A 17,802-nucleotide genomic window follows, 5' to 3' on the forward strand; every position below is an offset into this window, starting at 1 on the left:
TTTTATTAGAAAGTTATTTATAATAGTTATAATAGATATTACTGGAAGTACTGTCAGTTATTATAAGGATATTGAAGGATTACTAAGATTTAATATTAAAATATTGAATGAGGTAAAGGAAATCATTCTAAGCAAGTTTCTGGCAAGCATACAATTGTTTTATTTAACCAGTTTATTGAATCTTCATGAATATCATATTCTATCTATCATTAATGATCAACATTATTTTTTGTCCAATCACATTGTAGTATTTTTCAAATTTCTGCTAAGTCTAACTTTGGTTAATGTGTACTAACTAAATAAAATTTACTTAATCTGTCCTCTAACCAGTCTAACAAATTTCAGTAATGCATTATATTAGGGAGGAGTTAGAGGTGTGGTTTGCACTCTGAATTGGAAAATATAAAGGTTAGCAAAACAATGCCAACGTAAAAATAATTAGGCTTTCTAAATGTGAGGATACATAATACATAATAGATAATACATGTGGGGCACGCAGAGACAAATGAATACGGTACATAGTAACTTATTTATATCCTTTTAACTCTAAGAAAAATGTCTGTTATAAATTGCTGACTGTTTTAACTTTATATTTTCTAGAAAAAGTAACCAAAAAATTATTTTCTTTCACTTGATAGGAATGAACTGCATAAACAATACAATGATATTAAGAATACAATGATTACATTTTTGGCTGGAAAACTCATTGTAAACTGACCCCCTCCACCTGTAAACTGTTTTACAAATAATTAATAATCTCTTATGTATTTTTCTCACATTTTCCATTTATTTTAAAAGGATGTACACATTTCATTAACTCCATTGTTTTTACCTACATGTAATTACTGTAGATAAAGGTATAAATTCTGTGACATTTCAGTAAAAATATGCCTAATTATATGTTAAAGGGCCATTTATTTAGCTATCCTAAATGTGAAATGTTAGAAACTTGACAAGGTGTAGACATCTTGTAGAGCGAAAGGGCGGAGCTATCAGTGATTTAGAGAAATGCCTTGTTTTTGTGAAAAAAATAATGTTGATCATTAAATAGGTTAATGTTTAATAATATGCATTAACAAAAATAATTGGTTGTCTGCCTGCGGCAGGCTTGACCAATTATTTTTGTTAATGCATATTATTAAACACTAACCTATACATGATTTACAGTTAAAATGAGTCCTTTTTGATGTGTCCATAGTGTTATGCAAACATTTATGAGTGTTTTGATAGTGTTATGCAAATGACATCATGTCAAAGTGTTATAACACTAGGAAGTGTGTGTAAAATCTTATTAAATGGCTTTATTGCACTTGTGGACTTTGGTTATGCAATTTTGAAATGGAACCAAACCAAAATACATGTATACAAATTTGTTTATTTACTTTTATTTTAAAAATATGTATTGATTGATTTTATTAATCAGTGTCAATTGCATACTGATTACCATATACCGTCAATGCACACACAATATTTATCAGTATTAAAGGCCCCTGCTATTTACACTATAATAATAAATTCATTATTTAGAGAAGATAACATACAAAGTTTACACAGTAAGAGAATATTGTATACTTATTATCAGTATGGCCTTCTAACAATAGCAAAAAAAAAAAAATACTTATAAATCTATTCAAAATTTAAAATCTTTTTGTACAAGAAAAAAAAAAGTCTTGAAATGTGAAGGTAATATATTTTCATTCATTCATCTGACTCAGACACTCATATTAATCATGGTAATTAAAGAAAAACTTGTAGTAGTTAAAAAAAGAATAAGATAGGATTTAGTTTAATTTGTGTCCTTGAAAAAATGATACCATGTGTTATCATAAGCGCAATGGGGTAAACTGCTGAATGTCCTTTGTGTTATTGTAAACCGGTGTAAGATTGAGACAGTGTAGGTCCATGTTTTTTCTTATTCATATTTTCAACATTATTGAAGCTATGACTGGTTTGTATGTTGTTCATTTTAATCTAATATGTTTTGCACTTATTTTGGAAAAGTCTGTACTCTTTTTAGCTCGACCATTCGAAGAATATGAGAGCCCTGGCAGAATTAAGCCATTGTGTACTACTTACTGTGAAAATCTTATAATACAAGACTTTAACACATTACGAATATTTTGCTGACATCGCAAACGATCGACTGTGTCTAGCTTCCTGTCTTCTGTTGCCTACGGCACATTGCTTACTCCTAACAGCTTAATTTACTGTCCACTGTCGTTTGCTTAAAGCGACTCCACTGAGGTTTAAACGCCAAAGAACATAACATTTGAATTTTCGTACAAAAATGAGCTGGGGCACTTTAAACTGAAATATATGCCAAGATAGTCAAGAAATATACTTAATGAAATTGAAAATCGTATTTTGTGCTTTTCTTGGCTCGATTTGTGTGAAAAGCGTTAATATTTGGTCATATTTTTACAATTTGAATAATTATTCTGAAAAAACAAAGTGCGCGAATGATCTGAAATTTTGCACAAAGATTAGTGGTATAAACCTACATCAAGTGGTACATTTATCTGGAAAAATATTTTCAGTTCCATCATTTCAAAAAACCTCAGATTACTATTTCAAAGTATACAACCTATAAAGAACTTTATAGTCGCTGAAATAGTTGCAGTATCTGTGCTTTTACATATAGATGTCCAAGAAGCCATATCCTCGTTCTTTTTTACTGATTCTATACAGTTAAGTTATGCTAACTTGCTTCTAAGAATTATGCAATTATAACAGAATTCAATAGCAGAATAGCAAAATATGTAATTAAAATATCTTTTTAAAACATAAATGAGATTATCATAACAAGAACCCATATTTGAAGCATTATTTTGCCTTTTTATGAATAATTAAGCAAATATCAAGGTTTTCCTCTCCAATAAAGGAAAGATTTTACGCAAAATCAATATTCATAATTTTCAATGGGTTTACTGAGCCAATGAATATCCATTCCGGAAGCTAGAGATCTAGTATATGAAACTTGCTTTTGGATGACATAAACCACTTTGCTGTCATTAATTATACCCTATTTTCAGCACTAATAAGTGTGTATGTGTAAAGGTCTCATATTTGCGTCTACTTTGATACGATCATGCTGAAAATTTCAGTAAATTCCGCAAACACATCTGCGTTTTTCTAGCTTCACGACCCTAGCCTACAGTGTTTGTAATACGGCTATATCGTTTTATTACCACCTTAACATTTTAAATATATATATAAATGAGGCAACATTGTTAAAATATGGCGAATGAAATTCAAAATAAAATTATAATGCTATTTTTTTTTTAATGACTGTTAAAGCAGCACGTACGCCTCTAAATTCATGTTAATTTCCATAAAAACTTAATGTATTAAAAAGTAAATATTCTAGAGTGAACAAAGAAAATAATTTTCAAATTAGCACTTACAACCCATGTATATTTTACATATGCAACAATAGCCCTTATTGCGTATAAACGCGGAAAATATGACGAAAAATACTGCAAAATCGGTCATAAATCGCAGATAACATGGACATTATTACTTCTATCTTGATCTTTTTTATTTTTCTTAAAATCATAACATTTTTTTCTTAAGTTTGATTTTCTTGAAATTATTTGGCTCATCTGAAGACATGTAGCTTTATAAAACGTCAAATACATTTAATAAATAAATGTTTAAATTTAACTATCAATTGTGCAAATCATTAAATTTATACATGTTTAAATAAGAGAAATTGTGACTAACTAAAGTGGGTGGAGTCGATATTCATAATTACTTTTGGGACTACTTTTAGATGAATAATCAAAATATTACTGCGCGTTGTACTATTAGAGAGGATTTTCATGAACAACTTTTATAAAAATAAAAACAACATATTTTAGGCCATATTTTCACATATTTTTTTATTGATATTTATATACAAAAAAAAGTTTATTATTTGTTTTGTTTGACCTAACGATTTTAAATGCATCCCCAAAAAGTCCCCTTTTGCATAAATTTATTGAAATGAGAGCACATACTTTGTTTGGGAAACTGCATTCCCTATAATTGGTCAAGTTATTTTGGTCCCTTTTAAAATTACATTATTTATGACAGCTAGTGCATTCGTACGGTCGTACTGTGTTTGCTGATATCGTGTGTAAAGATAGTATATGTTACATGTGTGTACTAAAATATGTTAATTTTACATTTAAAAAGGGAAATTATTAGTATTTTCAAGTATAAATTTTTAGCGTAATAAATCTTTAATGCAATATATATCGAATAAAGGTGTTGCATTTTTTTATTGCAGCATCATAATTTTATTTCCCATTTACCATATGATTAAATTATCTTGCAGATCTAAATGTTCATCAAGTTATGTAACTTGAATTACTATTTTCAATGTTCTACGAAAAGATTATAAAAATCGCAGCCAGAAAAGCGGAGATCGAATTAATTAAAACATATAGGTAGATAGATTCTTTTATTTCCTCCAATTATGAAGAGCAGAACATACAATACATACAATATATACAAAATTACATCATGTACAATAATTTCTTAACACTAATAAATTAGGTTAACAACAAGAGATATTATACAAAATAATACAGTGACTATAACAATATTACAAGCATATGTATATTGTTATTTAAAGTTTTCAAGTTTATCCATAAAGAAAACCAGTCTTGTCCGAAAACGAAAAAGACAAGAAATGGTTGATGGATATTACCAACGGCACAAAATTACAGTTGTTATAAGTCATTGCCACTCATATTTTTTAAGAAACCAAAACAGTCATGTCGAAATAAAAATAATACGTTAATGACCAATGCCTTAGGATGCATTTGATGTGATGATTAGATAGTAGCAGATTTCTTTTACGTGCATGAGACAGAAAATTTTGTTATAAGTATGACCAAGAGTATAATAAAACAAAATTGGATTATTTAAGGTTTTTTTTAAAAACAATGTATCATATTATAAATGTATTTTATGTATTATAAGAGCAATTTAAGAGTATATATTTACATAATCACTTATAATTTCATTATTATAAGCAGGTCTGTCATAAAGCCGGGGTCGTATTAAAACATATAAGAATCCCGGGAATTGACCAGTTCAAAAATATGGTTTTCAGAAAAGCCGGGATCGTAAGATCACGGGAATTGACCAGTTCAAGAATATAGTTTTTCAGAAAAGCCGGGATCGTATTAAAACATATAGGGATCCCGGGAATTGACCAGTTCAAAAATATGGTTTTCAGAAAAGCCGGGATCGTAAGATCACGGGAATTGACCAGTTCAAGAATATAGTTTTTCAGAAAAGCCGGGTCGTATTAAAACATATAGGGATCGCGGGAATTGACCAGTTCAAGTATATAGTTTTCAGAAAATCTGGGATCGTATTAGACGTACAGATAAAGAGTAAATTATCATTCGGTCTATTGGTCATAGTCGGAAGTGCCAATAGACACCTTCAATACATCACCATGGGACGATATGTTGGGCAAATTTATAAGGAAAATGAGGTCCACTGCCGTTCTTTTTCATTTCATAATTTCATTGACAAGTAATTTGTTCATACTTAAAAAGTATATTCATCTAAGACATTCAAGAAAGCATTAAGAAAGCCGGGATCGAGTAAGATATATATATCCCGGGAAAATGACCATTACCATCTTTCTTTCAGAAAAGCCGGGATCTATTAAACAGTACAGAGGTCCCGGGAATTTTCCACCTGTCATACATGTCAAGAGGTTTTTTTGGTTATCAATTATGTCACGGATTTGAAATATAAATCCGTGATTATGTTAAGTATATTTTATGATATTTTCAAAAAATAATATTTAAATACATGAACACAAAATTAAGCCAAAAATTAAATTAACAAAAACTTTTACTCTCCAATTAGGCAAATATAAGTATTGTGATTTCCGCATTTAAGTATATTAAATATGTTGTAAGATACAGCATCGACTGCTGCTACCATCTCCTTCCTCAGGTGGGTGTCATATTCATTGGGCGTTTCGGCGCTTCCCACTACGCCCTCCTATGGTGCGCCGACTAGAGTGATATCAAGCTCTAGCCAGGAGATGGTAGGCTTCAGCTATCCCTGCTTCATCTGCCTTAAAGCGGGTACTGCCTAACTATTGGTCTTTCGACCCTCCATCCATTTCTCTTCTTTCTTGCGCCAGATCCACAATGAGGTTGACTCTGCTTCATGTGCTATGTTCGATATGGCTTTGCTGCGCGCTTGTCCTGTCACACCAAGGAAACCAAATGCTCGTCATAGTGATCGCGCTGGGAAGCCCCTACATCCAACTTCCACTGGAAAACACCAAGACCTCCAACCTCTTTCCTTACAGGTATTCACAAGAGGCTGGTATTTTTCCAGTTTCCTCTGATAACTCTCTTCGATTCTTTCTTCCCATGGCACTGTGAGTTCAAGTAGACCAACTTGTTTGCTGGCTGAAGACCGTAAAACAATATCTGGTCTTAGTTTGGTCACAGTTATCTCTTCCGGGAATTTCAGTTTCTTTTTCAGGTCAACCTCCATCTGCCAGTCCTTAGCTGTACTAAGAATCCCCTTTCTAGGATTTCCTGCTCGTCCAGTTTATATAGAGAATAATAGGTTGGTGCCGTGGATTGAGAAAGTTTATCTGGCGAGGCGGAGGAATTTATTGGGTGAGCCGAAGGCGAACCCAATAAATTCCGGAGCAAAGCCAGATAAACTTTCTCCATCCACGGCACCAATCTATTATTCTATTTATCCTGTCACCGTTTTTTTTTAAAGAATTTTATTAGGCAAACAACCTTTAATCACACTATCGGAAATGTTTCTATGTAAACAAAGAAGGCCCTATTTTTTCTACACTAATGCATTCGCCGTTCTTATTATCTCCCCGTGTATTTTCTCATTGAGGGCGCCATTTTGTTTGAAAAATGTGATAAATAAAAATAATTTTTTGTCGAATTTTGTTGTGAAAACTATCTAGAATGAAAGAAAATGGTCTAACTAAGAAAATGAATTCGAACACCAATATATTTTATTCAGTCGTTAACGCTGTACAGACGTTTAAAGTATTGTTTACGTGACGTCACAATGTAGCGCCAAACAGCACGTGCGAAACAATCAAATCAAGTACGCTATTCTAAAATGTCGCAAACAGTTAAGTTTTACATTTATTTCACTTTAAATAATTTTTATTTCGCTTGAAAAAATTATAGAGTAAAATAAAATAAACAAACAAAGTTTTATCAACGTTTCAAAATTCGTTATTCTACACACAGACGTTTTAACGACAGTTTTTATATTTTTTCTTGAAAAGTAGTCTGCAAACATGCATACCACGTGATCAAGTGCAGTAGATCAGTAAAAATATACGGCACCTTGTTATCGGACCGAAATTGAGACAAGTGACAGGATAAATATTTATATCTTAAGTAAAATTAATTTACCGGTCATTAAATACAATAATAATAAAAAGTTAACGTTTAATCGCCTTTCATACGACAATAACCAACAAAAATATAGTTTATTAGTTTTCCCTATATATCTAATACGATCCCGGATCCCGGGCGTCCCGGATCCCGGGATTCCCCCCCCCCACCGTATTAGGTCCTCGTAAAAGTTTTACTTCATGATGATTACAATCCAGTTGACAGATATTTTCATTTGAGAAAAATATTTTAAAAAGGTAGGCCTAAACATCTTAATGATTCTTGTCATGTATGTGATTCAAAGTCCTAAACTGTAAAATGATAATTTGTAATAGTTGTTTTTAAACCTGGGTCATAGCAAATTTATCTGTTGGGAACCAATTATAAAAATATATGTACAGTACTGTAGCTGTAAGGCAAATTATTTCCAGACAAAACATTGTATTGCCGTTGATTGTATTGCCTCAACATCACTAATTTCCCGTCCTCACTCATTTCACGATAATGACATATTTCCATGTGACTAGGGTTAAAATTGGTCAAAATTGACATATTTTAACATTTGACATATTAAACAAGAAAGTTTTTGTGTATCTGTGTATCTTTAAATATAAATCAGAACAACAGGGCTACTGTAAATAGATTACAAATGGGTGATAATGGCTTTTCATATCTTATTAATATCTATCAAATATAACTAGGGTGCATCGGTAGTAAGTCTTTGACAATATGAGACTATTACAGGTCGTTGGACAGGGCAGACCATACCAGGGCAGACCTTCTTTTGGGACAGGGCAGACCTAGTAAAACTAATTGTACTGCGCGACGAGATATTGTGCTATTTTCGTGTCTTGGCAATATCTCGCCTCTACATAGTAAAGCGAGAATCTGCCCCAGAACGAAAATATGTCCGAATCAAGTTTTGGTATGTCAATATATTTTGACTAAGGGCGGACCATGACTCGAGACAAAGCCGACTGTTTTTAATTTCAAATTTCTATTTCATTTTTTATATTTGTTATCAATGTTATCCTAAACATGTCATATATTTAAGCATTTTCATATTGAACAGATTATTATTAACATTTACAGTCATCGAATTTAGCACTGGCCCTGTGGCCCATGGCCAGTGAAAATTAGTTTGAGCCAGTGAAAATTTTAAGAAAATTAAGTTAAATATTATACTATATTTATATATAGTAGAATAAATTCAAAACTGGAATTCAGGCTAGTAAATTTAAAATCTTAAATTCATTGACTGCATTTAGGCATGCAATTATAAGATAGGTAGCGTAAACTAGTGGGGATGGATTGAAAAAATCTCATATGTAAACATATTTTCCTTTTTGGCTGATGTTAATAAACTTGACAGAATTACCTTAACTGTACTAATATTTTTATATATACCATTCATAACATTTAAGCTGTATAGAGGAATAATGATTATTTATAGTAGTTAATTTGTTACAAATTTGTATCAAATACTACTAAAATTTCACTTAATTGTGATCACTGATTTGATTAATCCCTGAATGATGAATCACTTTTGGTAACTGATGCTTTTTAACAGTTACACACACAAACTACAACAAAAATAAATACATAATTCATATATGCATTATAATTTTTCTAAGCTAGATTTTTATGTAATGCAATTTCTTAAGTGTTTCTTATAACTTAGTTTTTAGCTCGCCTGACCACGAAGTAGTCAAGGTGAGGTATAGTGATGGGGCTATGTCCAGCGTCCGTCGTCATGCGTCGTCAACAATTGGGTTGTTAACAGTCTAGCAGTCACAGTTTTTATTTGGATCATTGTCAAACTTTGTCAGAATGTTTGTCTCAATGAAATACAGATCGAGTTTGAAGATGGGTTATCTCGAGTCAAAAACTAGGTCACAGGAGCTAAAAATAGAAAAAGCTTGTTAACACTCTAGTGGCTGCAGTTTTGATCCAAATATTCTGGAAATTTGTCAGGAAGGTTAATTTAATGATTTCTAGGTCAAGATTGAAGATGGGTCATCTCGGGTCAAAAACTAGGTCACAGGAGCTAAAAATAGAAATTTTTTTATAACACTGTAGTGGCTGCAGTTTTGATCCAAATATTCTAAAAATTTGTCAGGAAGGTTGTTTTGATGATTTCAAGGTCAAGTTTGAAGATGGGTCATCTCCGGTCAAAAACTAGGTCACAGGAGCTAAAAATAGAAAAAGTTTGTTAACACTCTAGTAGCTGCAGTTTTGATCCAAATATTCTGGAAATTTGTCAGGAAAGTTGTTTTGATAATTTCTAGATCAAGTTCGAATAAGGGTTATTTCCGGTCAAAAACTAGGTCACACAAGCTAAAAATAGAAAAAAGCTTGTTAACACTACTGGCTGCAGTTTTGATCCAAATATTCTGGAAATTTGTCAGGAAGGTTGTTTTGATAATTTCTAGGTCGAGTTCCAAGATCGGTTATCTCCGGTCAAAAACTAGGTCACAGGAGCTAAAAATAGAAAAATCTTTATAACTCTGTAGTGGCTACAGTTTTGATTCAAATATTCTGGAAATTTGTCAGGAAGGTTGTTTTGATGATTTCTAGATCAATTTCGAAGATGGGTCATATCTGGTCTAAAACTAGGTCACAGGAGCTAAAAAAAGAAAAAGCTTGTTAGCACTCTAGTGGCTGCAGTTTTGATCCAAATATTCTAGAAATTTGTCAGGAAAGTTTTTTGATGATTTCTAGGTCAATTTCGAAGATTGGTCTTCTCCAGTCAAAAACTAGGTTACAGGAGCTAAAAATAGAAAAATCTTTATAACACTCTAGTGGCTGCAGTTTTGATCCAAATATCCTGGATATTTGTCAGAAAGGTTGTTTTGATGATTTCTAGGTCAAGTTTGAATATGAGTCGTCTCCAGTCAAAAATTAGGTCACATTGCCCAAATATGGAAAACCTTTTTAACACACTAGAGGTCACAATTTTGACTCAGTTGTCATCAAACTTGGCCAGGATCCTTGTCTAAGACATTGTTTGGATGCGGTTGATGGGTCAGGGGAGCGATCCAGGGCCATCATGGCCCTCTTGTTTATAGTTATGAGTAAGATTTGAAAACTTACTTTTTCACAAAAATAAAATAAAACATGGGACTTACAGCTTCACTTTTTGAGAAAAACTGATGACATTTTTATCATAACTAAAGTATTGCCTGGTAATGCAGTAGCAGTACCAGTAGTAGCAACATGTTGTAAGTGATTCAGTATCAGTACCAGTACTTGTAAAATCACTGCAGTACCAGTAATGCAGCTGTTGTTGTGAACTATTTAGTGATGACTTTTTTTTTAATTTAACATACACATTTTCTAGATATTGAGCTGAGTTGTTAGTATTTAATCAAAGTTGCCATGAATGTAAACTGATGAGGGCATTGTACAATCATTATAGTGAATCTTTAATTATATAATAATCTACAGGTGTATTGTTTAACTATTGCCTTTTTTTCTATTTGAAGAATTATAAAACTAAACAGTTTTTAAGCTGGGGCTAAGAAATGTATTACTCTCCCTATAACATTGTGTGTACTGTATACCAAGTTATCCAGCATGTTCACGATGCTGGAACTAATAAGCTCAATACTATTTTATGACTCTGTTGCTTTGGAATACAACAGCAATTTCCAAAGACTTACTTATTTTGAAAAATGTATTTCACTCATTGTGTCTCATCCAAACTTTCCTTCAATCATTAACCTAACCCTTGTTGCTACTTTTTCCTGTTTTATCTACAAATGTTCTAGTCCAGTAGGATTGTTATTATTTATGTTTCAGACAAGAAAATGACAGTACCTCTAGACAGAATTCCTGATTCTTTGGGGTATTTAGTGCTAACAGAAGATGGGGCAGTAGCTAATGTATGTCTCTTTCGTTAATCTTTTTTCCCTTTTTTATTAGCTCACCTGCCACAAAGTGACATGGTGAGCATTTGTGATCACTATTCGTCTGTCGTCCTTCCATAAACTTTTACTTTTAACGACATCTCCTCATAAACTGCTAAGCCAATTTCATTCAAACTTCACAGGAATGTTCCTTTGGTCAATATTGGTGGTCACCTTTAAAAGTTGTTCAAAGAATTTAATTGCATGCAAAACTCTGGTTTCCATGGCAACCGAAAGAAAAAAACTTAAAATATCTGCAAAGAACTAGAGCTTAGATATTTGGTATAAAACATCTTCTAGTGAGTGTCTACCAAGTTTGTTCAAATAATAGCTCTGGGGTCAAAATTGGCACCGGTCATTGATTTTCTTTTAATGTATATAGAAAAAAGTTAAAAAAATTTCTTTAAAAAACCCCAAATAGCTAGAGCTTAGATATTAAGCATGAAATATCTTCCATGTTTGTTCAAATAAAAGCCCTGGGGTCAAAATTGGCCAGGCCCTGGGGTCATTGATTTTCCTTATATGTTTACAACAAAAACTAAAAAAAAGGCTTCTTTTAAAAAGCCCAAAGAGCTGGATCTTAGATATTAAGCATGAAACACCTTCTAGGGAGTGTCTACCAAGTTTGTTCAAATAAAAGCCCTGGGGTCAAAATTGGCCCCGCCCGGGGTCATTGATTTTCTTATTTGTATATAGTAAAAACTAAAAAATCTTCTTTTAAAAAAACCCAACTAGCCAGAGCTTAGATATTAAGCATGAAACATCTTCAAGTGAGTGTCTACCAAGTTTTTTCAAATAAAAGACATGGGTTCAAAATTGGCCCCGCCCAGGGGGCATTGAGTTTCTTTATATGCATATTGTAAAAACCAAAAAATATCTTCTCTTAAAAAACCCAAATTAACAAGTAATCTGACTCAGGTGAGTGATTTAGGGTCATCATGGCCCTCTTGCTTTGTAAGTTATGACTACTTTAGGTGAAAACATATGACTTTGTTAAAGTTAGTGTTACTTTAAAGCTATTAAAAATCTCCATAACAATATGGATCTCCATAACAATATGGTGTGTAGGTATTATTTTCTAAATGAACCTCGTCTTGTACACAAGTTCATTATTTCATCTTTCAAACATTACTTACAGTCTGGTGGTGATTTAGAAAACAATGAAGATCTGGCTAATAAATTCCTGAATATAGTTCATAATGCATCAAGAATTCCACTTTCCACAAGTAACAAAGACAAATTCAGAAAAATAACAGGTAACTGTATAATTAACTGTTAAGTTTTATTTTTATCTTCTGTTCAATAGTATTTGTGATAGTGAAAAAGTCCAGATTTGCAACTGAATAATGTACACTTCTTAATGTGAGTAATTTTTTACCTTAATTATTGTATCCAACACTGAACCAACCTGTTATTTGCTTAACTTTTTCTAAGGAAAAATTTGAGCTATTGTTGCAGTCATTGCCATCTGAAATTTTAACATTGGCCATTATTATTTTTTTATTTCATAAAAAATTGTCTTCATACTTGTAGACCTCAAGTTTACCAGACTGAACTTTACCTTGGCTCATAAATGGCCTTGACCTGTAAGGTCACATGTTTGAATTTTGCTTGAATTTGATATCATATTTTTTTAAGCTTTAACTTTGAATTTTTTTAATGGACTGCCTTACTTGGACAAAAACAATCCTTGGTCAACCCTTCAGGTAGACTGAATTGATTGTGACCTTGACTTAACATTGAGCTTGACTTTGAAGGTCAAATTGTTGATTTTTGCCTGATTTTTGCTATAATTGGCTTTAATTTTGTTATTTATGAACGAATATTCATAATTGTCTTCAAGAATATAAAATTCAATTTTATCTTGACTTGTAAATGATTTTGAAGTTCAATCTATGGTCTTTTTACTGTTTTTTTTTCGTTCACCTGACCAGGCTCAGAGTGAGCTTTTAGTTGACTTTACATGTATGTCATCTGCCTATGTTTAGTTTGTTTTCCAAGTGTAATCTTTACTACATGTACATGTTTAATTTCATGAAGGTTAGGGCATGTATCAATTTTTCAAAATAATCCTTCAATGAAGTGAGAAGACAAAATATGCTGTTGTTGCTTTACTGAAAAATATACTCTGGTTTTGAAGGAAGAACAAAAGCTTAATGTTTCAGTTTATTGTCATCCTGGAAATGAGTGTTTTGATTTTAGATGTTGAAAAGTGATTCCATCAAAATTTTTGTAAAAAAAAATTTCAATGTATTTTCAAGAAAATTTTACAGTAGTAATATGATGTATTGTTTTTTGTCATTGCAGTTGTTTTGGACAGTTTCATGTATGTAATTACAGTGTCAGGACATAAGATTTATGTTTGTAAAAGGAAATATGTGCCAGCAGATCCAGTGTCAGCATAGTGATATACATGGATGTCAAAGAAACAGTTTTATATTGAACATATAGCAGACAATATATTTCAGTGAGCAGAAATGTTTATAGTTTCAGTACCAATGTTCATGTATGTTTAACATTATATGCTTAATCTGTTTTTCTCTTTTTACAATATTGATAAATAAATATATACACTATCTCATCATTGTAATGATTGGTGCATCATATTACACAATTTGTCATATTTTGTCATGTTTGAAAATAATGGACAGGAAGGACATTGGATATTGTTAAACCTAGTTGCTGGTTAAGAACAGTGACACATTAGTAAATGAAAATGTGAGAATCAATGAAGATTGAAATTTCAATGACATTTGTAGAAAACTCCAAAAATGGAAACTTGACAATGAAATTTAGGAAAACTCAACTAGATAAAGGTCACAATCTTTTTGCAGCTACATGTATTTTGAGTTTTAAACAAGTTTAATATCAAGATATATATCGTCTAGCTTTGGTTCAGTTTGTTTTAGTTCAACACAGAACGTTTTTGTGAGGTGGAAAAATTAAGCAGGTTCAACACAGTTTTAAAAGCATACAGTACATCTCACAGATACAAGTGAAACTGGAGGCATGTTGACATGACTATCCCACACTGATTGTGTTTGCTTGTTGGAAAAAAGTATTCGTTGGAGAGCAGTCAGTAATTCATTTCTAAATAAGTATTTTTGGTAATAAACACCGATTGTTGAAGTGAGTATAGATGTGCTTTAGATAAAAATTACAATTCATGGTCATTGCACTTCTACAAGATGTCATCTATTAATATGTAATTTTTCAAGACCATCTCTTAGTTTTGGAGTTGTGCTTTTGATTTATTTCGAAATTAAATAAAGGATGATAATGCACTAACAGGATATTTATATTTGTCTGCCATTTCTCCTTGTTCTTGTTTATTGATTTGAAGTCCATGCCTTATACATATATCATCCTAGAATTATGCTGCTAAAAACTAATTTAACATTAAACATGTGGAGACGTCAGAGTTTCATGTTTCATAGAACCACATAAACGCCTAAAGTATGTGCTGTCAAAAGATATACATTGTTATAATAAGAGCACCGCCATCAGTTCTTTTAAACATTATTTATGTATCTTTGTGATCCCTTATAGAAGAAAAAAAGATTGATTTCAATTATATAGTTATTTTAGGTATTTTTTTTTGCTAAATAATGCCAAAATTTATAGCAAATATGATACCAGATATTTTCAAAGTTCGATTAAATAAAAACTACACGGTAAAAGTATTTTATATTTCGCATGATCAACTAATATACCTTTGAGAAAATTTAGGCAAACTTTGAAAACAGACCCTCATTTCGATAAATTTTAGGGATATTTTGAATAAGGCATAGAGATAGGGAAATGGTAAAATTAGTGTTAAAAGTGGATGGGGTAGGGTAACATTTTTATACATATTAAGAACATTTTGTTTAGAACTAACATTTTGCTTGTGTAATGTGTTACCTGAATGTTATTATTTGTTTCTTAACAATGACCAATAGAAAAACATTTTTTATAATGATGATATTACAGATTATTTACAGTTTCCTCACTTCTGAAAAAAGCCCTTCTAATGGCAAAGTCTTAGTTCAGAAATATATCCATAACTCATAAACCACACGGTAAATTTTATTTAAATTTTGCATACAGGTGGCCTTGAAGACATATAACTGTCCTGTGTTGTCAATTTTACAGTTCCTTATGGTGCCCATTACCCATGGTCTACCTTAAGTACAAACATTTTGAAGAAAAAAAAGTTAAAAAGGGGAATATCTAAAAAAAAGCTTTCAGAATTGTGCCCCATGTCTAACAACTTCAACTTTTCATGAGGAAGAATTCCAAGTTTCATGTTGATTAATTTTAAATTGTTATATCAAGGCAGGAAAATGATGACACGGCGGTCATAATACCTGAACTTTTTCTTCGTAACATAGGAGATAAATGGGGCATCAAAGGAAAAATGAAGAACAGTTTGAACAAGTTATTGGTCAGACAAGTTTTTATGTTGCCTCCTAAAATGTAGTAGCAAGATATTGGGATCACTTCTCTGTCATCTGTCCATCACAAAAGTCTAGTTGTGCATATCGTCAGCATTTTCCAGTCCAATGATTTTTGTCAGAGTTTTGTCTAGACTTCTTCACTTATACAACAATGCAATTGGAGTGAAACTTTACAGGATTGATCGATACCTCAAGTACTTGTACATACATGTAGTTGTCGGGTGTTCCAGTTGAATTGATTTTTATGCCCCCACAAAGTGGGGAGCATATAGCGTTGCACTTGTCTGTCTGTATGTCCCGAAATTTTGTGAACGCAACTCCTCTTAAACCGGATGGCAGATTTTGCTTAAACTTCCAGGGATGAACAACCTTAATGTGTAGATGGTAGTGTATAAGTACTTATTTCTGCGGGCTTAATATTCTGCGATTTTTGTTAAAATAAGGGGTTTTAAATTTCTGCGTATTTTATTTCTGCGGTGTCATCATTTTCGCATTGATGAGTTTTATTTCTGCGTTTTAACTAAGATATTTGTACAAAATTAACCAATAAAAAAAGGCAACATTTCAAGATATGATGATGTTACATTACTTCCACGACTGATAATGTGTTTCGTCGTAATCAATATGTATCGGTATATGCACATTAAAAACAAACAAGCAAATAACATGCAATGGCAAATTTTAATACTGTAATTGTATAAATATGAAGTGTGAAAATAAACAATGGCAAAATCGCACGTCTACTTAATATATTGTACAGATACATAAAAGGTGTGTTTATAGCAGGTTTTAATGAAAATAACAAACAAGGGTTATTTTTGCATCACCTGTCAAACTATAATTATAGTTGTCTTTTATAAAAAAAAAAAAACTATTCACAAAAAGACCCATCAAGTTTGAAAGTGAGTGAAAATCATACAAACATGATAATTATTTATTTCAACAAAAAGAACAAGCAAATAAGTTTTTATGCCCCCACAGAGCATATAGCGTTGCACTTGTCCGTCCGAGTGTCCGTACGTCTGTCCGTCCGTCTGTCTGTACGTCCCGAAATCTTGTGAACGCAACTCCTCTTAAACCGGATGGCAGATTTTGCTTAAACTTCCAGGGATGAACAACCTTAATGTGTAGATGGTAGTAAAGGAAGGAATTTTTGCTGCGACTAAATTTAACAGAATTATGGCCCTTTGTTGATTTTTTCACTATATACTATGTTGAAATTTTGTGAACGCAACTCCTCTTAAACCGGATGGCAGATTTTGCTTAAACTTCCAGGGATGAACAACCTTAATGTGTAGATGGTAGTGAAGGAAGGAATTTTTGCTGGGACCAAATTTAACAGAATTATGGCCCTTTGTTGATTTTTTCACTATATACTATGTAGAAATTTTGTGAACGCAACTCCTCTTAAACGGGATGGCAGATTTTGCTTAAACTTCCAGGGATGAACAACCTTAATGTGTAGATGGTAGTAAAGGAAGGAATTTTTGCTGGGACCAAATTTAACAGAATTATGGCCCTTTGTTGATTTTTAGTTTTTAACTTGTGGCACATGTAGTCCAAAAAATATTTGACCTAAAGTCATAAGATTGACAGAACAGTGGTGTGTGGGGGCATCCGTGTCCTATGGACACATTTCTAGTTTTTAAATATTTTGTTCATGACGGATACATAAAGAATAAATCCCATCTACAAAAGCAGATCACTACACATGGTATTGTATTTATACTATCCCGGTAGTTGAAATATTTCGATATATACAAAAGGAAAGGCTTAATTTTCTGCAGTTTTTAAATCTGCGTGTTGTTATGAACCACAGAAATAGCAGAAATAAGGTTCCCGCAGAAAAAAGTACTTATACGGTACCATATATATGTTGTCAGTGGGGGCATCCTTGTCCTTTGGACACAGTTCTAGTTGACTGAGTTATGGCACTTGAATAAAAAAGTGTTTTGGTCTGTTAATGATTTTTCTGTCTCCTGTTACACAGTGCTACAACAAAGCTAACACAAAATTGGGAACATAATTGTAAAAGGGAACAATTTGAAACAA

General features: G+C 32.1%; 1 protein-coding gene across 2 annotated transcripts; it reads left to right on the forward strand.

Annotated features, from left to right (window-relative positions):
- Positions 1–7,514: 7,514 nt before the first annotated feature.
- Positions 7,515–14,599, forward strand: LOC132744307 (ragulator complex protein LAMTOR4-like). 2 transcript variants are annotated; one of them, XM_060732978.1, is made up of 4 exons: positions 7,515–7,660; positions 11,205–11,287; positions 12,450–12,567; positions 13,619–14,599. In XM_060732978.1, exons 2-4 carry the CDS (start codon positions 11,213–11,215, stop codon positions 13,714–13,716), a joined length of 291 nt encoding a protein of 96 aa, XP_060588961.1. In that variant the 5' UTR covers positions 7,515–7,660; positions 11,205–11,212; the 3' UTR covers positions 13,717–14,599. The 2 variants fall into 2 exon arrangements, with proteins under 2 accessions (XP_060588961.1, XP_060588960.1); XM_060732977.1 differs by lacking the exon at positions 7,515–7,660 and adding an exon at positions 8,295–8,328.
- Positions 14,600–17,802: the final 3,203 nt, after the last annotated feature.

This window comes from Ruditapes philippinarum, unplaced genomic scaffold (assembly GCF_026571515.1).
Source record: "Ruditapes philippinarum isolate M1 unplaced genomic scaffold, ASM2657151v2 ctg1632_1_1_1_1, whole genome shotgun sequence".
NCBI lineage: Eukaryota > Metazoa > Mollusca > Bivalvia > Venerida > Veneridae > Ruditapes > Ruditapes philippinarum.

What these genes read in the sequence shown, in the direction of transcription:
- LOC132744307 (XM_060732977.1), top strand. An exon ending in AAGATGGGGCAGTAGCTAAT is followed by an intron (nt 11,288 to 12,449) that starts GTATGTCTCTTT and finishes CATTACTTACAG; the next exon opens with TCTGGTGGTGATTTAGAAAA. An exon ending in CAAATTCAGAAAAATAACAG is followed by an intron (nt 12,568 to 13,618) that starts GTAACTGTATAA and finishes TTGTCATTGCAG; the next exon opens with TTGTTTTGGACAGTTTCATG.